Source organism: Hydra viridissima, unplaced genomic scaffold (genome assembly GCF_058129835.1).
Source record: "Hydra viridissima isolate aposymbiotic clone 2 unplaced genomic scaffold, HvirCarnegie_v1 scaffold_3, whole genome shotgun sequence".
NCBI classification, from domain to species: domain Eukaryota; kingdom Metazoa; phylum Cnidaria; class Hydrozoa; order Anthoathecata; family Hydridae; genus Hydra; species Hydra viridissima.
In genome coordinates, this window is record NW_028324302.1 from 10,412,855 (window position 1) to 10,434,701 (window position 21,847).

The 21,847-nt window shown below is 26.0% G+C and overlaps 2 protein-coding genes and 2 long non-coding RNA genes across 7 annotated transcripts; 3 read left to right on the top strand and 1 right to left on the bottom strand.

Annotated features, from left to right (window-relative positions):
* Nucleotides 1–965: 965 nt before the first annotated feature.
* LOC149890950 (uncharacterized) lies at nt 966–2,216 on the bottom strand. The gene is made up of 2 exons (XR_016451071.1): nt 1,975–2,216; nt 966–1,218 (listed from the first exon to the last, which is right to left on the bottom strand). It is a non-coding gene; the product is annotated as an uncharacterized LOC149890950 (long non-coding RNA).
* A 5,930-nt stretch (nt 2,217–8,146) lies between these two features.
* On the top strand, nt 8,147–9,823 carry LOC149890951 (uncharacterized). The gene has a single exon (XM_090082309.1). The coding sequence runs from the start codon at nt 8,147–8,149 to the stop codon at nt 8,588–8,590; it is 444 nt and encodes a 147-aa protein (XP_089938435.1). The 3' UTR covers nt 8,591–9,823.
* Nucleotides 9,824–11,108: 1,285 nt separating this feature from the next.
* LOC149890952 (uncharacterized) lies at nt 11,109–15,616 on the top strand. Of its 3 annotated transcripts, XM_090082307.1 has the most exons (4): nt 11,109–12,353; nt 12,535–13,534; nt 13,650–13,760; nt 13,858–15,616. In XM_090082307.1, the coding sequence occupies exon 4, from the start codon at nt 14,288–14,290 to the stop codon at nt 15,512–15,514; it is 1,227 nt and encodes a 408-aa protein (XP_089938433.1). In that variant the 5' UTR covers nt 11,109–12,353; nt 12,535–13,534; nt 13,650–13,760; nt 13,858–14,287; the 3' UTR covers nt 15,515–15,616. The 3 variants fall into 3 exon arrangements, with proteins under 3 accessions (XP_089938433.1, XP_089938431.1, XP_089938432.1); XM_090082305.1 differs by having other exon boundaries at nt 11,109–13,534; XM_090082306.1 differs by having other exon boundaries at nt 11,109–12,782.
* A 148-nt stretch (nt 15,617–15,764) lies between these two features.
* Nucleotides 15,765–20,707, top strand: LOC149890953 (uncharacterized). 2 transcript variants are annotated; one of them, XR_016450838.1, is made up of 3 exons: nt 15,765–17,437; nt 19,751–19,789; nt 20,025–20,707. It is a non-coding gene; the product is annotated as an uncharacterized LOC149890953 (long non-coding RNA). The 2 variants fall into 2 exon arrangements; XR_016450839.1 differs by lacking the exon at nt 15,765–17,437 and adding an exon at nt 17,444–19,508.
* Nucleotides 20,708–21,847: the final 1,140 nt, after the last annotated feature.

Genomic DNA, 21,847 nt, shown 5'->3' on the forward strand with positions numbered 1-21,847 from the left:
TTGACGAAATAATCACAGAATTGACATTACAAGCAAATTCTAAGCATTTCTGTGCATTTGTCGCAAAAATCGGTACTTACCACTGAATTGCTTGATGCCCTTGAGCATTTTTTTGCTCAGCTTGACAGGATACAACAGAATATGGCCAAGGGATCCAATGGGAGTCGGTGAAAGCCTCGAATTTGGCCACATTTGGCGCAAATTTCGACGTTTTGTATGGAAATTGAGCCAAAAACGGGGTTTTGTCGCCAAATCCGGTACTTGCCAGCCTCTCTGTTGATTGTCTTTGTCATTTTCGTGCTCAGCCTGACAGGATACAACAAAATAGGGCCAAGGGATCCAAGAGGAGTCGGTGAAAGCTTCGAATTCGGCCACATTTCGACGTTTTGTATGAATCTTCGTTTTTTCAATTTTGCGTTTGTTTTTTTATTTCTTTTTTTCGTATTTAACTTATGTGGCCACTGTAAGTTGTGTTAGATTTATATTATTGACTCTCTTTTGGCTAGAAACCCCTCTCTGTAGTCCTATCAAACTTGAGACTGTTGGTCGGTTTTTTTAAGATATCTTATGGATGTCTGTTTTATTCTTCCTTTGTGCTTCTCTGTGAATTCCTAATTTAACCGATTTTGTTTATGATCTTCTTTTATAACTATGACCAGCTCAATTTTAGGGAAAGAAATTTAATAAAAAACTTATTTGTTAACTGTCCTTCAATACTATCAAGCTAATTATAGTACTTTCATCGGATTATATTATACGAACTGTTCGTTTTTATTTTTATGAGATTAAAATATGCAGCTATACTGTCATATATTTGGGTGATAATAGTAAAACACATATTTATTCGTGTCTATATATATATATATATATATATATATATATATATATATATATATATATATATATATATATATATATATATATATGTAAAATAGAAATAGTTTACACCAACAATACATATGTTATTGAAAGAGAAATTTAATATTATAACTATTCATTATTTGTAGATAATAGGTTTGACACGGAACTGTCTGTATATATGGCTAAAATGTTAGGAGTGTCTACTAATTCAAACCACATTTGTATTAAACTCCTCAACGTCATGCATTGAAATATAGTTCATATTCACACGTTTTTTTTGAAGTCGTGTATTCTTTAGCTGAACTAATGCTCGAAATGCAATAACAACTCTTTTGATCATGGAAATCTTTACAGCATCTGCAAAAATACATGAGCACTTTTAGTAAGTAAGAAAAATTCAAATGTATAATAAGAAAAACAAAAAAAGGAGCAACAACTGTTTAAAGATAATCAATGATTACAACATTGAATAACATAAAAGTATTCTAAAACACAATAAAAACAACTAATAACATCAACTTTAATACAAAGAATTTAAAAAGTGTAAGGAAAGTGTAACAATAAAATATAATAATCAATTACAAAAATGAAATGTGATCAAAGGAATTTTATGATACAACCACATTAACTTTAAAGTATATGAAAGATAATAAACAACAACAATAATTACAAATATTGCAAAATATATTAGAAATCTTAACTAACATTAGCAACAACAACAAAAACCCTGCCTGAAAAACAGAATAGAAAGACAACATAGAAACATAGAAAACATTACAAAAAAAAAAAAAGAAAAAGAAAAAAAACTTAAAAAAAACTATTGTCTAAATGCCGGGGAGGAAGATGGTGAAAGCTCTAGACTTGCAGAAGGCATCCTTAATTATTACTTTTAAAAATTCTCTTTTAATAAATAGGCTGCACAGCATTACCGAATCATTTTCATAAAGTAAACACAAACACCGTGAGAAAATCGATAAACCATAAACAACATAAACATTGTAAAGAAATACTAGCACGTCTAAGACAGATTTTGTACCCCGGTCATTCAAGCTAGCTAAAGCAACTCTGTAAAACAGCCAAACAAAAACTCAAAGAATCAAAAACAAAACTTACTCAGTTTACTCCTGATATTTTCAGATTTTGAAACTTGTATCACAGAAGCCCTTTTTATGTGTATTTTCAAAGCCTGCTAACGTAGGTGTATTTCCCATAAGTAGCTCATTAGGGCAGAACTATTGTTGGAGAATAGGCATTTGTGGCAGAGGCGAACTTCTAAGCTTATTGTTTGCCTTAACCAGTAATACACTAGGAATCGGCCCACGTGAATGTACCAATTTCATTCTATAGACGCTGGATCCGCACAAACCTAGGAATTTTTGACATTCACGTGACCAAAGGGGAGGGGGTTTTATCATGGAATTATTTAACCACCTCTCTCTACCCCTCTCGCTCCCTCTCACCCCTCTTACTACAGGTTTATTCGTCGTACAACCGGAATTTTTTGTGCAGGCCTATTTTTTTACGGTTGTAGAGAATTATTTGTTTAGATTTGTTTTTAAAAGAAAATCCAATGTTGTTTATGATATATTGTGAATTATTCTTACATGATGTAATGAAAACAAACTTGCATAATTTAAGTGTGGAGTTTTAGAATTCATTTAAAGCAAATAATAGATATTTTTAAATTTTAGATAAAGTTTTTATACCGTGCCAAAAAAATGAATATATATATATATATATGAATGAATATATATATATATATATATATATATATATATATATATATATATATATATATATATATATATATATATATATATATATATGCATATATATGCATATATATATGTATATATTTATATAAAACGAAGAAACAACAACTATGTATGGTACTTAAAGTTTCATGCCTAGCGGCAATCATCAGCCATGAAATACAAATCAAAAAATCTATCGATAGATAGTTGTTGTTTCTTCGTTTATATATATATATATATATATATATATATATATATATATATATATATATATATATATATATATATATATATATATTGCTCTATTTATACAAAATATTGAGCACTCTTATACGAACAGGAGATATTGTATTTGAAAATAATACAACTTGAAATAGCTATATATATATATATATATATATATATATATATATATATATATATATATATATATATATATATATATATATATCGGGTGAAGCTGGTAAAGTATCAGTGCATCAATTTCCAAGTGATAATGTTGAGCGTGAAAGATGGATAAAAGCCATTCCAATCTCTAATTTAGTTGTTACCAATAATACTGTTATCTGTGAGTTATACTGGCCTCCATGTTTTGAATTATTTACAGTACGTGGAGGAAAGCGTTGATCAAAAAATTGCTCCATCTCTTTGGCTGGGAGTACCCTTGTCTCAAATTCCAACTGCTGTTTCAACTCAAAGAACTACCATAATATCTTTAAGTGGCATTAGAAATACATTATATGATGAGTTTATAAAAATCTTAGCTTAGAAACATTTCATAATGGAATTAAGCGTAATGTTTCTATTTTAACAATCAATCTATTGATAACTGTTGACACCTGGTCTATGTTTGATAAGATACTTGACTTTTAAGTTCCTTTAAAATGGACAATAAAAAAGAAGCAATTTTGCAACATATTTCATTTATGGGACAAAAAAATAATTGGAGATAAAATTTATACATCAAACATAGTTATATGCTCATTTTGCATATTTTTTATCATCAGGAGATATAAGGCCAGAAGGATAAATTTAATTTCATTCTATGGACGCAAGATCCACAACATTCTGACATTTTTTTAATATTGTCATTATTTTTATGTTTTAAAGTTTATTTTAATTTTATTATTTATCACTTACTGTTGTTAATAGTTTTATCAAGCTCTAATTTTTTTTTTCTTTTTTTTGTTATTTTTACTTGTTCTTCTGTATTATTTTTTTCATCTGTTTCAGTTGTTAAATTTTTTTTTTTCATATATACAGTTACTATGCTTTTATTTGTTGTTACAGGGCTTTTGTTGCTGTTGGTGTTAGTTAAGGTTTCTATTTTACTTCGTAATATTTTAAATTATTGTTGTTGTTTATTATCTTTGTTATACTTTTAAGCTAATGTGGTTATGCTATTAAATTCCTCTTATCACTTATCATTTTTGTAATTTATTATTACATTTCTTGTTTATTGCTTTTGTAAACTTTTTAAATTCTTTGTATTAGTGTTACTGTTATTTTTTTTTTTTTATTGTGTTTTAGAATCTTTTTTTGTTATTCAATGTTGTAATTATTAATTATCTTTAAATATAGTTGTTGTTGTTGTTTTGTTTTTTTTGTTTGGATTGTGGTGGATTAAAAATTCCAACAGATATTTCTTGCCAATAGACATTTTAAAGTTACTTTGTTAACATTTTTAAATTGAGCTTGCATTTTTTTTGTAAATTTTTTTATTCAAGTTTGAGTGTTTTTCATCATAATTATAACTATCATAATAAAATCTACTTTATTGCTATTGCTTAACATTCTAAAATAATAATGTATTATTTTAATAATAGTATGCTACCATTTAACAGTTTAGTTTTATTTTTTAATTTATTGATAATTTATTATGAAAAATTTTTATAATTGTTATGAGTGAATGAGGTATCAGATGGTACGAATTATATGATGCATCATGTGGTCATTTTTTTTAAAAAAAAAAAGAAAAGTTTAGCATGTAAATAATATTTATGTTATGACAAAGTTGCTTATAATTATTATTAAATAATATTTGTATGCACTTTTTTCATCTTATCAAGCAATTCATGTGTATATGTTTGAAACAGAAATAAGTAAGTGAATTGTTTTTTAAAAAAAGGAAATTAAAGCAAACAACATTCTTTTATAAATTTTTAAATTCATTTTAAAAATAATTGCATTTAGCGTTTTGAGGTATCATGGGGCCCAAAAGAATATCTGTATGTTTTGTGGTGCAGTAAAAAAATATCTAGCATCAAACTTTACATTGCCTTCACAAATATACATAGACTGTAGAAATGGACATATACTGTTTATATTCATTAGCAATGATGAATCACACAACTCAATAAGCTTTATGGCTTCAAGATTTATAAAAGTCATATTAAACTTCTTGTTAGAGAATCAAAATATGGGCTTGCAATTTTTTAAGAGGTTCTAAACATTTTATTGACTTTTACAATGAGCCTTTCTTGTGTCAAATAACAGTATTGTCAGCAACGCATTCATTTCAGTCAACCACAAATTCAAGTAACACTATTTCATCTTTGTCAGTTAACGCATCTCCTAAACATATAAGTGTTTTATCTTTATCTGATTCAAGACCACTATTCAGACTAAGAGCTGACCAGCTGTCTCCTAGAACAAAAGTCGTAAAATGACAGTTTAGTATTTTGGCAAATGATATTACTACCAAAATATGAAAGCATAGAGAGGATGTGAAGGTGTTAAGGGAAAATGTTAAACTAAGGGCAAGATTTAAACATCTCAATGAGGCTATTGCTCACAAAAACAAGATAATTAAAAGTTTGAGAAATAAATAAAAACTCTAACATTTAAAGTTCGTTGTAAAAACACAGTATGCTGACAATTATTTTTCTTATTTTTATTGTTGTAATGTTTTTGTATTTCCTTGTTATAATATTATTGTTATTTTTATAACTTTTGTTATAATTGTTACTCTTTTTTTATTATTATTGTTACTTTTTTATACATGATGTATATTTTTATTATTATTGTTTTTTGTTATTCTTATTATTATTCTTATTTTTGTTCTTATTCTTATTTTTGTTAATGTTATACTTGTTCTTATTGTTATTTCTATTCTAATTGCTATTTCTATTCTTATTGTTATTATTATTCTGTTTTTCTATTTTTAAAATTTTTCTCATTATTCGTTGTTATAATTAATTTTCTTTTCTTTTATTTTATTACTTATATTTATATTTTCATTTAAAATATTCCTATTATTATTATTATTATTATTATTTTTCTTCTTATCATTTTTGTTAATATTCATGCTTTTACAGTTGTAATTTTTATTATTTTTGTTATTGTATTGTGATTTGTGATACTATTCCTTTTATTATTGTTGTTATTTTTATTAATAGTGATTTTATATTGTCTTTATTCTTCATTTTTTTAAAATTGTAATTATAGTTAAATTTTCTTTTTGTTTTTGTTATTATTGCACTTATAATTATCACTTTTATTGTTGCTTTTTTTTTTCTTCATATCATTTTTTTTTTTTTAACTAAATTTGCTCTTCATATTGTTATTCTTTTTTATTGTTCTTCTTCTTATAATTCTCATTATTGTTATTATACTTTTTATTATTCTTCCTCATTTTTTTTGTCATATTTTGTAACTGTTATATTTTCTTTTTGTTGTTATTATGATTATTATTGTTATGATTATGCTTCTTTTTTGTTACAATTATTTTTAATTTTATTTTGTTTTTATTAAATATGTTCTTACTGTTATTCTTTTTATTTGTCCTTTTGTTTATATTCCTCTTACTGTTAATATACTTATTGTTATTTTTGTTCCTCTTTTTTTTGTTGTATATTTTTTAATTGTTATTTTTCTTTTTATGGTTATTATAATAATTATTGTTATAGTTATTATTTTATATATCATCATTATTTGCGTTATCATTATTCCTGTTATTTTTGTTTTTCTTATTTTCATTATTACAATTACTACTTATATTTTCATCATTGTTTTTGTTAATATTCATTTCATTATTTTCTATTTTTTATTATCATTATTATTCTTACTGTTACTATCCTTGTTATCATTTTTTTAAATCTTTTTGTTATTAATTTTGTTATATTTGTTTTTTACTGTTTTATTATTATCATTATTTTTATAATTCTTGTTATCCTTACTACTCCTTTTATTTTTGTTGTTGTTTACATTTACATTTTGTATATTTTTATTGTTGTTTTTGGTAACAGCTAGTTTATCATCTAATTCCTAATTTCAGGTGATTTTTGATGACTATTTTTTTTTTTTTTTTTTTTTTCATAGTCCATTATAAGTCTGTTTCATTATGATTTAGTATGCAAGTAGTTTACTCATAAAATATTTCTATTAGATAAAGTAGAAAGGATTTAAATTTTTATTAGAAAAAGTAGAAAGGATTTAAAGTAGAAAGGATTTTAATTTTTAAATCATTTATATTTTGTTTGTTTTAGTTTTTCTTTTAGCAGTTTTATTTTTGTTATATTATTTTTTAGAAGGAAAATAGGGGTATAGATGTTATTTAAAGTTATACTAATGCTATTTCCATAAAATGGTTATTACTACTTTAAAATTTCTGTGATGCTATTAACTATATTTGTTCTTTTTTAGAAAATTTAGAAAAATAAATTAAAATTTTGTGCCAACATTGTATGTAAAGGTTAAATTTTGTTATGAGGATTACAGTTCTTATGAAAAAAAAAGAAGGCAAAGAGTATTGTTTGTAAATGTATATTTTGTATCTTTTTACATTTTCTTGCGTCATTTTTAAAATTTTTGTTCGCACACGTTTATCGTTTGCATATATGCTTTTTTGATATGTATGTGTATGTGGTAATAAGTGCTTTATAGTTTTTTTATCAATGTGTTTTTATAATAATGTAAAGTGTTTTTTTATTGTTTGTGTATGTGTTAATATGTGTTACATAATTGTTTTAAAAATGTGTTTAAATATGTATATAAGGTATATATTTAACCCTAGATACATATTTAAACACATTTATTGTGCTTATGGTTGGTACATATGTTTGTATTATATTGTTTCCATGTTTTCAAAGTGCTGTGACTTGGTAAACATCTACCTGAAAATCAATTAGTGTTTTTAGAGAAGGAGCAGAATGGCTTTAGATCATGCAGCTCAATGTGATACGCACCTAGCAGCATGATTTAAGTTAAACACTGAAAATGAAAGAGCACATTGCTATTCGTATGTAGACATTCCTTATCACTTTATATTTAATGATAAACATTGTAAATGGAAGGTTAGACAAAGGGGTGGTAATAAGGTGATAGTAAGAATGTATAAAGTTGATCCAACTGGAGAATTGTTTTTTCTTAGACTGTTACTTTTGCAAGCAAAGGGAGCAACATCTTGAGAGGATGTGCGTACTGTTAATAGTATAGTACTTGAAACGTTTTATGAAGCATGTGTTTTGAAAGGTTGGTTGCAAGATGACACTGAATGGCAAAATACACTTTCTGAGGCAGTTTTAACACATATGCCAAAGCAAATTAGACAGTTGTTTTCAATTATTTTGACCTTTTGTGAACCTGACAATCCTTTACATCTCTGGAATCCATACAAAGCTTTTATGATGGAAGATTTCATTCACTGCTCAGTCCCACTTCTAATAGCTGAACAAGCTACTCTTCATCAAATTGAAAAGATTATTAATCAAAGTGGTAAAACGCTGGCTGATTACAATCTGCCTGTTATTGATGAGTTTATAGGCTTAAATCTAGAAAATTTTGATGAAAATGTTCAACAATCTATCGACAAAGCCAATCGCATGAGACTGCTGCCTAATGTCTATCAGTTAAATGTATGTAATGCTATCCTTGCTGCACTGAATGAGCAACCAAGTGTAGAAAATCAACATTCTAGATTGTTTTTCATGGATGGAGAGCTGGTAGTGGAAAAACCTTTACTTATAATTATTTGATTGCTGAAACCATAAGTAGAGGCTTTAAATCTGCTACAGCTGCATGGACTGGCATAGCAGCAACTCTTCTTACAAATGGATCTACATTGCATGGCTTATTAAAATTCCTGTTCCAATATTGGATAATAGCACATGAAGTGTAACTCTTAACTCTATACACGGGCATTTTTTAAGACAAGTTAGTTTGTTTTTGCTTGATGAAACATCCATGATACCTAAACATGCCTTAAATGCAATTGATAGGTTGTTAAAAGATATTTGCAACAACAACTTTCCGTTCAGAGGAAAAATCATTCTTTTTGGTGGTGACTTTAGGCAAATTCTTCCTGTTGTGAAAAGAGGACAACCAGCTGAAATTGTAGAATCGTGTATAAAATGTTCTTTGCATTGGCAATGGGTGCAGAAGTTTGCATTAACTAAAAATGTGGGAGTACAAGATGGGGAAGGTGAATTTTCCCAATGGCTACTAAAACTTGAGAATAAAACAATACCTGTCAAAGAGGAGGATCCTTTTAAAGGATGCATTGAAATAACAAATCAGTGCATTATTAGAGAAAATGAATCGATTGTTGAAAAGATTTTTGGAGATGCTGATCAAAATGATTAAACGCGTGATTTTAACACCAACTAATGTTGATTCATTATCAATCAATGAAGAAGTGCTTGAATGTCAGGTGAGGTCAAAATTTATTTAAGTGCTGATCAAGTTGATACTGATGACCTTAATGAAAGAAATAACTTTCCTGTTGAGTTTTTGAACAGCTTAACTCCTTGAGGTATGCCACCTCGTTGTTTGAAATTGAAAATTGGTTGTGTATTTATGCTACTTAGAAATTTAGATCTCAAAGCTTGGTTATGCAATAGTACTCGAATGAAAGTTTGTGCTCTTCAAAGTAGTTATATTGATACAGAGGTTTTGACAGGTGTTTCTGGTGGTAAACAGGTTTTTGTTTCTCGAATTCAGATGGCTCCATCAGATTCTAATTTACCTTTTGTTCTGAAACGTTGTCAGTTTCCTGTCAGATTGGCTTATTCAATGACAATTAATAAAAGTCAAGGTCAAACATTTGATAAAGTTGGGGTATATCTCAAAAAACTGTGTTTCTCTTATGGTCAACTATATGTTGCATGTTCAAGAACTAGAGCATTTAATAGTTTGTTTTTTAAAATTGATAAACATCTCATTCAATTGTATGGTAGGTGAAAAGTGTTACTTAGATAATGTTACATTTTCTAATGTTCTTAATTTATAGTCTTTAGGTTTTCATTTCGAAAACTTACTGTTTGTAGGTTGTGAGCACATTTTGTATGTATAACTTTATTTACTATTTTAATATTTTTTTTCATAGTTTTTGATAAATATATCTGTCATTTAATATTGTTATAAAATGTGTTTATATGTGTTATATAAAACCATATTTGTTTATAGTTGTGTATATGTTTAAATTATGTTGTTTCCATGTTTTCAAAGTGGTGTGACTTGGCATTATGTTGAGCAAGATTGATAACCTTGCCAGCCAAGCGATGTACTTATAGCAGAGGTGTGACTTGGCAGCATTTAGTGCCAGGCGGTGTTACTGCTTTAGAGCTAGGTTGTGTTGTCTAGCCTTTTTTAATTATTCTGGAAACACATAATAATTTCTGTTAATGTTTAGCGTAATGTGTATTAGAGGATGCAACCTTGATCTTTAAATCTAGGGTGTTTTAATGTTCTAAATTTGAAGCAATTGAATAACTAATATTGAACATAAAAACAGATATACTTTTATGTATTTATATGTTAAGTAAAAAGATAATCATAGTTAACTTTAAATTGGTTTTCTAATTCATATTTTAATTTGGTTTGTTATTTTTGCTGGATTTTAGGATCAAGGGTGTAAATATTCTATTTTTATGTGTTATTGTTGTGATGTCTTGTGTTGATATTCGTTTTTAACAATAGACACCTTCACATCGGTGACTATTGTTAAAAACGAATAATAGGTAGTTTCATTATTGGAACTTACTGCTTTTTCTATTTACTAAAAGCCAAGATAACATTATGCTAGAAATGTTATCTTGGCTTCTAGAAATTTATATCTGAATTTGTTTTTTTTTTTTGTTTTTTTTTTCTTTTTTCTTTTTAGTATTGTTAATCCTTTTGTACTTCGAAATAGATTTTATAGTTACATTTTCGACAAATATTTATATTATGTCAAAATAGGTTACTATAAATAGGTAAATCAATTTTCAGTGTTTATGTGGTGTTTTTTGTTGTTGTTGTTGTTATTGTAATTATGGTATCATAATTCCGTTTTTTTTTTCTTTAAGAATTATGCATGACGCATTTATACAATTTATAAAAAGAAACCTGATTACCTTTCACTGTAAATTTTTGTCAGTTCTTTTTAAATCTTTTTTAATGAGGGGGGTGAATATTGTAGTTTTGCGCATTTGTCAAATATCGAGTTACTTAAATTTTATAAGGTGTTTAACTAATTAATTAGCTTACTTTGCATTTGCAACACTTTTCAGGAAAGAAAAAATTCTTATATATGTTAAATTCTTATATATATTAAAAAGAAAAAATTATTATACATGTAAATCATTGTTTTATATTTTATCATTCTGGTAAAAGGTCTTCATCAAAAACTTGATTACTCTTAATAAAAATAACTCTATTCTCCTGACCACCATTAAGGCAAAAATGGAGAAGGGAGGTCCTTTATTAGTGTCAAAATATTTAAGAGAATTAAATTTCGAGTAACAAAAGGAATTTTTAGTAAATGGTAGCAAATTACCGTTTACTAAAAACTATTGAAACAAAGAGGCCATATATAAATATGGTCAGATTAGTGTCATATATAGTAATGGTCAAATGTTCAGTTATTTTTAATAAATTTATTTAGTTGTGTGCATTTAACGTTTTAAAGACAATTTCCTTTTTTAAAGAAACATGTATCAAGGGGATACCAAAAAATGAGTAATCATGTACAACTTACGTTCGCTTTATATTAATCTTATTAGTTAAAGTTCATGTTATAAAAAATATAACAAGAATTTAGCTTAACTTTTTCGTCAATTTAAAGCATGATGAAGTGTTATTATTTTGTATCAGTAACTAAAAACATATTGTTTTGAACTTAGTAATGTCGAGGAAAATAGTTCTGCCTTTCACTTTTATGACCTATGTCAGTTGTAAATTACTCAAATAATGTTAAATAATTGGTAAATTATTTTACCTCCGCATACTTTTTATTTTAATTTTACAGATGTTTAAATTTTTTCAAAATGAAGGCGTTTTTCTAAAAGGGTGTTAGTTAAGGTTTTGCAACTTTAAATTGTGGAAAACTGCCACTATAAATTAAGTAACAGACTGACCATAACCAGTATTACAGGTTGCTTTTTTGCTAGTTTTTATTGTTATTGTTAATGGTATTGGTATTATTACTATTATTATTAATATTATTGTTATCATTATTGTTATTATTATTGTTATTATTATTGTTATTATTATCATTGTTATTATTATTATTATTATCTTAATATAATTAGTACAGAAATGCTTACTGTTTAATGTTTAACGTCGTTTCATCATTAGTTCCTAGGCTTTGAATTAGTTACTAGGCCTTGGAAGAGCGCGTTCTGCAAATGCACGCGGCCATTGGAGAAAGATCCTTTGAGCGAGTTAAAACTTTTTTCCTTTTGGAATTTAGTTATTAGTTTAGATATATTACATAAAGAATCATCTTAATCAATTATATATTTCAATTATATAATTGAAGTAAGTATATGAAATCGTTATATATACATTTTTATCAGATAAAGAAGAAAGGATTAAAATTTTTATTAGATAAAGTAGAAAGGATTTAAAGTAGAAAGGATTTTAATTTTTTAAATTGTTTAGATTTTGTTTGTTTTAGTTTTTCTTTTAGCAGTTTTCTTTTTATTATTTTATTTTTTAGAAAGAAAATAGGGGTATGGATGTTACTTGAAGTTATACTAATGCTATTTCCATAAAAGGGTTATTAATACTTTGAAATTTCTATGATGCTATTAACTATTTTTGTTCTTTTTTAGAAAATTTAGAAAAATAGATAAAAATTTTGTGCCAACACTGACAACGCATGTCAGATGTTAATGTATGTAAAGGTTAAATTTTGTTATGAGGATTACAGTTCTTATGAAAAAAAAAAAAAAAAAACAGAAGAAGGTAAAGAGTATTGTTTGTAAATATATATTTTGTTTACTTTGAATCTTTATAAATTTTCTTGCATCATTTTTAAAATTTTTGTTTGCACATGTTTATTGTTTGCATATATGCTTTTTTGATATGTATGTGTATGTGGTAATAAGTGCTTTATAGTTGTTTTATCAATGTGTTTTTAAAATAATGTAAAGTTGTACAATAATGTAAAGTGTTTTTATGGTTTGTGTATGTGTTAATATGTGTTATGTAATTGTTTTAAAAATGTGTTTAAATATGTATATAAGGTATATATTTAACCTTATATACATATTTAAACGCATTTATTGTGTTTATAGTTGGTACATATGTTTATATTATATTGTTTCTGTATTTTCAAAGTGCTGTGACTTGGTAAATGTGTAGAGCAAGGTTTGTCAACTTTGCCAGCCAAGTGATGTACTTTTAACAGAGGGTTACACAATAGTGTTTAGTGTCAAACTGTTACTGCTTTAGGTCTAGCTGTTTTCAAGCCTTTATTATTATAGATTATTCTAAAAATACATAATAATGTATTTTAATAACATTTTGCGTAATGTTGTTATTTATGTTTTGTTATATATGAATGTTACCTTACTTAAGTTATATTATAGATACATATTATATTAACTTATGGTGTGTGCTATTGTTGTGTGTTGTTGCTGTGATGTTTTTTTTTGTTATCTTTTGAGTTAATAGACTTTGGCTTATCTTCATGTTGATGTCTATTGTTAAAAATGGTAAATAAGAAATTTTTTTAAAAATCACTGCTTTTAATCATTCACTAAAAGCCAATACAAATTATTTTGCCATATATACAATTTGTTTTATCTCAATTTAATTTTTTGTCTTTAGTGCTGTTTACTACATGATTTTGCTATGAATATTTTGGAATCATGATGTTCCAACATAAATTATTTTGTAAAAGCTAACATGAAATAATAGTATTTTGCAACTACTACTCTGGTAAATCACTACAGCTTTTCTCTATAATTTACACTAATTTTCGTTTTTGTATGTAATATTTTTCTTATTTACTTATTCATTACATTTTTTATTTTAGATTTATCAGATGATGTGTTTATGTGGAATAGAAGAATGTAATATTGTAAAGTTTTGTGAATTTTTTTTAAAACGTTTACTAATAATTTTATTTGAAGAAATACTATAAGTTTGCAAAAAAGGGTTTACAACGTTTTTTTTTTTAATTTTTCTTTGTTAGCAGTATGTTTATTATTACAATTGCATGTTTTTAATAATTTTTTTTATTATTATTTGCTATGCTAATTTTTTTTAAAACATCTTTTAGCTGATATATATATTTTTTTAAAGTCATAAGACTATTGTATAATTTATCTTAAAGGACAGTCTGTTATATTTAAAAATTATTTGTGTGTGCTATTTAGAATAGAAAAAAAGTTATATAGGAAAGATCACAATCTTCAGGATTCTTTAAGATTTTTCGTACTACTTTCAATATCAATTAAAAGTGAATGGATGATATTAGGCTAGAAGCAGATATTAGTGTAGAAAATGTAAACGTTAATAGGCAAGTTAATCGTCACAGAAATGAAAGAGATAGGCTAAGGCGAGATGAAATTAATAATCAACAAAATGCTAGATATGCTGCTCGGCAAGCAGTAAGTTATTCAAACCCAAATGAGGAGAGCTTGGTTAGGCGAGCTGAAAATAATCGTCGCAGAAATGAAAGAGATAGGCTTAGGCGAGATGAAATTAATAATCGACAAAATGCTAGAAATGCTGCTCGGCAAGCAGCAAATAATTTGAACCCAAATGAGGAGAGCTTGGTTAGGCGAGTTGAAAATAATTGTCACAGAAATGAAAGAAATAGGCTAAGGCGAGATGAAATTAATAATCAACAAAATGCTAGAAATGCTGCTAGATACGAAAGAATGCATTGTATAGCAAGAAGTAATACTATTCCAGATTATAATTATTTAGGAGAAATGAGTTATATTTGTCAGCATTGTGGTGCTAAGAAATTTCTTGATGAAACACATTTTTTATGTTGCCATAATGGAAAGGTAGTTTTGTCGCAACCTTCATCATTTCCACAAGATTTAGAAGATTTATTTAAAGGAAACTATGCAGATAGAAATGCCAATCTGAATTTTTTAAAATATATTAGAAATTATAATGCCTGTCTTTCTTTTGCTTCATTTGAAGCTAATGTAGTTCAACCCATGAATCATGGGCCGCCATGTTTCAGAATATGTGGTCAAGTTTTTCATCGTATAGGTAATCTAAGACCAAATCAAGATGTTCCGCCGACATATTGTCAACTATGCATCTATGGTCCACTTGCAGCAGTAAATTTTAGAATGCAACAACGTGGTAATGATCTTTGCTTAAATGATTTAATGTTTCAATTGCAAACTATTATTAGTGAAGAGAACCCATTTGCTCTTGCGTTTAAAAACATGGCTGAAGGCTATAATCTCCCTTCACATAATGAAGTTGCAGTTGTATTTGTTGGTGAAGATGGTGCACCACCTGCTTCCAGGGAATTATTATTATTATTATTATTATTATTATTATTATTATTATTATTATTATTATTATTATTATTATTATTATTATTATTATTATTATTTTTATTATTACCATTATTATTATTACTATTACTGTTATTATTACTGTTATTATTACTGTTACTTTTGTCATTGTTTTTATTAGTAGTACTATTATTATTATTTTAATTGTTAAAATTATTTCTGTTATAAATATTTACATTTTTCTAATTGTTATCATTATTACTTTTCTTACGATTTCTTTTAATATTAGTGTTATTATTGTTTTTATTGTTTTTTTTATTATCGTTATTTTTGTTTTTGTTATTAATTCTTTTAGTATAATTATAATTTTTCTTTTAGATAGTTACTGTTATCATTAGTTCTATTTTTTGTTTATTGTTATTAATGTTTTTATTAATAATAATATTATTTATTATGTTAATGTTATCATCATCATTTTAATTACTATTATTATCATTGCTATATTAAAATTCTTTTTATTATTATATTTATTGTTGTTATTTTTTCTATTATTTTTTTTGTTTCTTTTATTCATATTATCATCATCAGTGTTATAAATATTGCTTATATTATTATTATTTTTTTAGAATTTTTATTATTATTATTTTAACTTTTATTATAATTATTATTGTTTTTTAACTTTTTTTTTTTTTTTTTTGTTATTCCTTTTGTTATTGTTAATTTTTTTTTTGTTTTTTTTTTGTTTTTTATTGTTACTATTATCATTTTTACTTTTTTTATTATTATTATTAATATTCATATTTTTGTTTTTATCATTTTTGTCATTATTTTTTTTGTTATTTTTAATAGTTATTTTGTTTTTTTAATCTATTTATTGTTCTTGCTAATATTATTATAATTGTGTTTTTCTCTTTTTTTGTTGATATTATTTTCCTTACTTTGATTATTCTTAATGTTTTAATTTATGTTTTTGTGTTATTTGCTTTATTTTTGTTACATGTTTCTTCGTCTTTTTTTATTTTTTTTTTTTTTATTTTTATAAACTTGTTTTGTTTTCAAATTCTTTTTGTTTTTTGCTGTGGTCAAAATTTTTATAATTATTATTATTCTTTTTATCATTGTTATATTTGTTCTTACTATCATTTTTTTTGTTACTAATTTTTTTATTACACTTTTTATTATTAGTTCTTTTCATTGTTTTTTTTTTCGCATAAGATTTTTTTATTTTGGTTATTTTTATTTATATTGTTAATCTTTTTTTTGTTATTGTGAATGTTATTATTTTTCTTTTTGTTTTATCAATATTATATGTTTTATTTAATTTGAATTATCAAAATATATCTGAAATACATTTTATAAAATGAGTGAATTAAATTTACATTTTAGTTTTCAAATTTTTTCTATAAAGTTTCAAGTTTTAAATAGTTTTGTTGCTCTTGAATGCATTTTTAATATTCCAAGTCATTAAATGCTTAGATAAGTTTCTAAAAAGCCACTAATGTGCTTTAGATAGTTTAAGTTAAGCTTTTTAAAATTGTCCCCCACCCTTCCTCTGAAATTGGTCCTGTTGACACCTTTGTTTAAAGTTTAAGCAAATGAAGGAGTGTATTATGAAAAAGCATATTGTTAATTTTTTGTATTTCTATTTTCTCTAAAGAAATATATATTTGAGTTAACAATTTTAGAAATGAAATTGCAAAACATAACATTAAAATCTGTTAAGAAAATAATGTGGTAAGCAAATATGAAAGAAAAATATATTCAATAAGAATTTCATGTGGTTATCATTAGCAGCTCTATTGCAAATATTTTGAGAGAAAAATTAAAAAGTGTTGCAATCCTTTTGAAATGCAAAAGGAAAAGTAAAAAGACTTCTGTAAAATTTAATCTAACTTTTATTATAGTTACAGCAGATCTCTTATGGGAATAAAATGGAAAATGTTTTGTGAAGATTTATAATAGTTGTTAAGATTTTTTTTAGGGAATTTAAAGAATTCCCTTGACTTTTGCTTTTATAAGAAAAGAATTTAAATGTAACCCTGGGTTTGAATACATGCAGCAAACATTACAAAAGAGCAGTTGAAGCTGATGAAGATTTTACTTGACAGGAAGAGTGGGAGTCACAAAGTAAGAAATGTTAAAGTTTAATACTTTTATATGAATTACTTTGGATTTCACCAGCAAAACAAAATTGTGAGGATATTATCAGACAGAGTTGCTGAAAAGGTTTTGTTAGCATATAATATTGGAGATGTTTCTTTAACATCACGAATAAACAGCACCATTTCAAACAGTAACATAAAGATAAAGATCTAGACAGTTTAATGTATGAATTCAAAAAAAAATTAATTGATTGACTCCTAACACTATAAGGTGCAAATGTTAACACTTGCAACAAAATCTTGGACATATAAAAAGGCATCAAATTACTTTGAACTGTCTGATTGTCTTTTTCTAAAGTTAAAAAAGATAAACATGAGCAGAGGATTTTATCATTGCCAGGAAAAAATCTAAAAAACCATATTATACCAGAAACAGTCAAATTAGTGATAATTTTTTATCAAAGAAATAAGTTTCTAAGAAGGATGCCAGGGAAAAAAAGACCTAGTATTAAAAAAAACCCAACACATTCAAAAAATGTTATTTCTACCTCAATCTTAAAGAATTACATGTTGCACATTTACAAAACACATCTAAAAAAGACTATCCTAATGTCAATGTCAGTTTGTCAAACTTTGCAATCTGAAACCCAAAGTGGTGCATTTCAGCTAATGTCTCAGTTAGTCTCAATATAAGTGCATACAAAAAATCTTCAAAATGCAATGCTTCTCATGGATGCAATTATTTGGAATAAAAGTTATAAGGATTTTATTTCTGTAATTGTTTGTTGTGTTAGAAATGCTGTATGCTGCACCAATTCGACCAATCCCCAGGTATTCAAGCAGGTGTTTAGTACAAGAGTTTATAGGCAATTAGCTAAGAAAAATTATTCAAAGTATTCAAGCAATAGCAGACCACTGACTATACAACACTAGTGTTGCAAATACTGCCACTCAATAATTTTAATGACTTCTTTTGCAGTAGCATCGAAAAACACAAAGTAATTCCTTAAAAAAAACTGCTAAGAAAATCTTAATCAAAAGAAATGAATAATTTTTGAAGATTTTGCTGAAAATTATCATTATATGTAGTCCAGGATGAGGTTAAAAGTTATCACTGGAGCAAAAGTTATTTGTCACACTTTTTCACTTGCACTTTACTTTATAGAGAAAACAAAAATCTTTTTGTTACTTTTCAGAAAATGTTGATCACAACACAGGGTTTTTTTAAAAAAATTTAAGAATATAAAATTAGATATGTAAAAGAAAATTTATCTGATGTGTCTTGTGTAAAGTACTTTTCCCATGGCTGTTTGAAAGCAATAAGTTATAAATAACAAGCATTGATGCAATTTCTGAAGTATTCAATATTATTCCAAAAAAGATAATGGTAAAGAGTTTTTTTTAAACATTAAAAAAGTTCTTAACAACATTGAATAATACACTGTTTTTGAAACTCAAACTTATGGTCTTATCATTTAAAATGATTTTTTAGTAAAGTTTTCATAATATTTTTTCTTACAAATTATGAAGATAATCTAGAAAGCATGTTTGTTGTGTTAGCATCTTTTTAAAAAAGATGATCTGCTTTTTTTTTATTATTTTATTTTCTATATCAACATTCTATGTACATTTTGATAATAAATTAACCATAACCTATTGTTTTTTGTTCCTTGTCTTTAAAGACTCTGTGTGGGAAAAACTGGAAAGAATAAGAAACCTTAATATATTGATATAGTTCTTTTATGAAATACATTAATGGGTAATTCTTTAAAAACTTTTATAACATCATACTTTGAAAAAATACTGTAAAACATTTTTTTTCGTTAACTAGCAGTTACAGTATTTTATGACACACTTAAAAGTGCATTTTAAGTGTCATAAAATACTGTAACTTTTTTTTTTTTTTTTCTGAATCTGTAGAATTATGTAAAGTTAATTTTGCCATGAGAAAGTTGTAAAAAATTTTAGATAACATTTAAAAAATAACTTGAATGAACTTTATCTTTTTCAGTATACATTATGAAATATTGTGTCAAATTTGATATTAATGTTGTGATACTCCTTTGCAAGTAATCTCCCAGAAAGTAGTAATTTTGGTACAGAATTTAAATGCCTTTTGTTGTTTTATGCCTGCATTATTACTAGGATAATACTACTGAATATGTGAACTTTAGTAATGAGATATAGTCTTTTGCACCACCAATTGTTAAACTATGAAAACTGTATTCCACTACAGAAATTAATATTCTTCTTACATAATTTTAGGCTTTGAATTTCTGCAACTGAAGTGACTATTATGCTTTAATAACTAAATGTTTCTAAATCTAACTTTTTTTAGGCAACTGGAGCTGATCTAACCAAAGAATGATCCAAAATGGTAACCATACTGTAATTAATTATTGAAATTAAGCAAAATAGTTGTGAAGATCTTAACAGTTTTTTTATCTTTCTTATAAATTTTTACTTTAATTTGTTTTTAGGTTTAAGTAGTGAGTATTTGATAAATCTGCATTTAGTTAGTTAAATTGTTTAAACAGTTTCTATCAGCTTTAAAAATTTTTTATTTGCATATTAACTTTCTTTAATGCTTGAGCTTTTTTTTTCTTCTTCAGCATATGATATCTAGTAAGATATCTGGAACACCCTATTTTGATGAGATTCTTGATTCATCTTTTCTTAGTTGTTTGACTTAAGTGAGGGAATAACTGCCGATATTACAGACCGCGTACGGGTTCTTAAAAAAGTGACTAGCTTGAGATCAATTTTTAATTGCCCAACAATTCAAAAGCACCTGGAATAAATCATTTTTATTGATCGGTTTTTCGCCTTTCAATTGACGATCGAATTATTCTCAAAGATGCTCTGATGGATTTAAATCTGAGTTTTGAGAAGGCCAGTCCGAATAAAAAAAAATCTTTTCAAATGGAAAAATTTTTTATAGAATTTCCCAAGTAGCAACGCTCGTATGGGCCAGTGCCGGCTACGCCAGTTCTGGAGATCCATTTACGGGACATTAAAGTTCCATGAATGGCATGCCGGAGCCGATATGAACTATTGTTGTACCGTAAAAGATTCACCAGAGTTGGTTTACCAGATAGCAACTGTCATGTGGTCCTTTTGCGGCATCCCAGTCCTGGGTATTTAATAACGGGCCGATTACAGGTTGCACGCCAGAGCCAGTTAGCCACAACTGGACCACCGCTTAAAACATAACTGAATAGTGTATACGGCAATTTTTTTTAAACCGTTTTTTAGAATAAATTTGATAAAATAATGTACAAGTTCTCAGTAAGACTATGTATAGTTTTTATTTTTTTGGTTGGTTTAAATTTATTTTGTAAAATAGTGAAGAAAAAGTATTTAAGTTTTAAATTTAGACCAAAGAAACCTAGTTATTATATAGGTCTAAAATGATAATTGCTAACCAACTTACAACTGTTGGGAGCTGCCAACATAGTAATTTATTAATTGCTTGTGCAGAATTCTCAAATAATAGTAAGAATAACAGTAAGTATAACAGTATAAAATATTAATAAAAAAGTATAGTAGATGATTTAAATGTTTCTTTATTTAAAAATTTATTATAATACATTATGAAAAAACTTAAGGTCTTCTTACATGCACTTATATCTTAAACTAGAAGGGATTATTCCTAAATTTTAAGGGAAAATTATTAACATTTAACTTTTTTAAGGGAAAATTATTAACATTTAAAGAAAAATTTTTCATCTGTAAACTTATGTATCATACATTTTCGGATAACATACAGAATGTATATTTTATTCTTAATTTGTTTAGTAACAAGTAATGTGTTGTATTCAACTACGAAGGATGATGTATATTTACAGGAGCATTAAGAAAAAATGGTCTAACCAAAGATGCATCCGAAAGTGGCATCCTAAAAGCCATTGTTCACTATTTGGCAGGAGCTACTTAGCATAACGGTGGCAGAAAACAAAGAGCCATAAAAAAGTCTGCTGCGATAAATAGCTTTGAACATTTTTAAATACCAATCGTTGGTAGTATGGTTGCTATAATTGCAACCTGGCATAAATTATGTACACGGATTGACTTTACATTTTAGTTCTAAATAATTCTTAAAGGGATTTTGATGATGACACAAATGATTTATCAATAATAATAATAAAAATTGTAATTTAGGTAGCCCCTTATAAAACATTTCTGAAGAAATTTAAATGTATATAAATCACATATTTTTGGTATTTTTATATAATAATTTATGTGATATATTATAAATGTGTCATAATTTATATCATATATATTACATTAATAATTGACATTATATATAATATAATAATTAAGTCAAAATGGTTTGTTTTTATTAACGAATTCTTCTTTGTAAGATTTATAAATAGCATTTGTTCGTTGAATTTGGTTTTATTTTGATGAAGGAATTTATATGTATTTTGTTTCA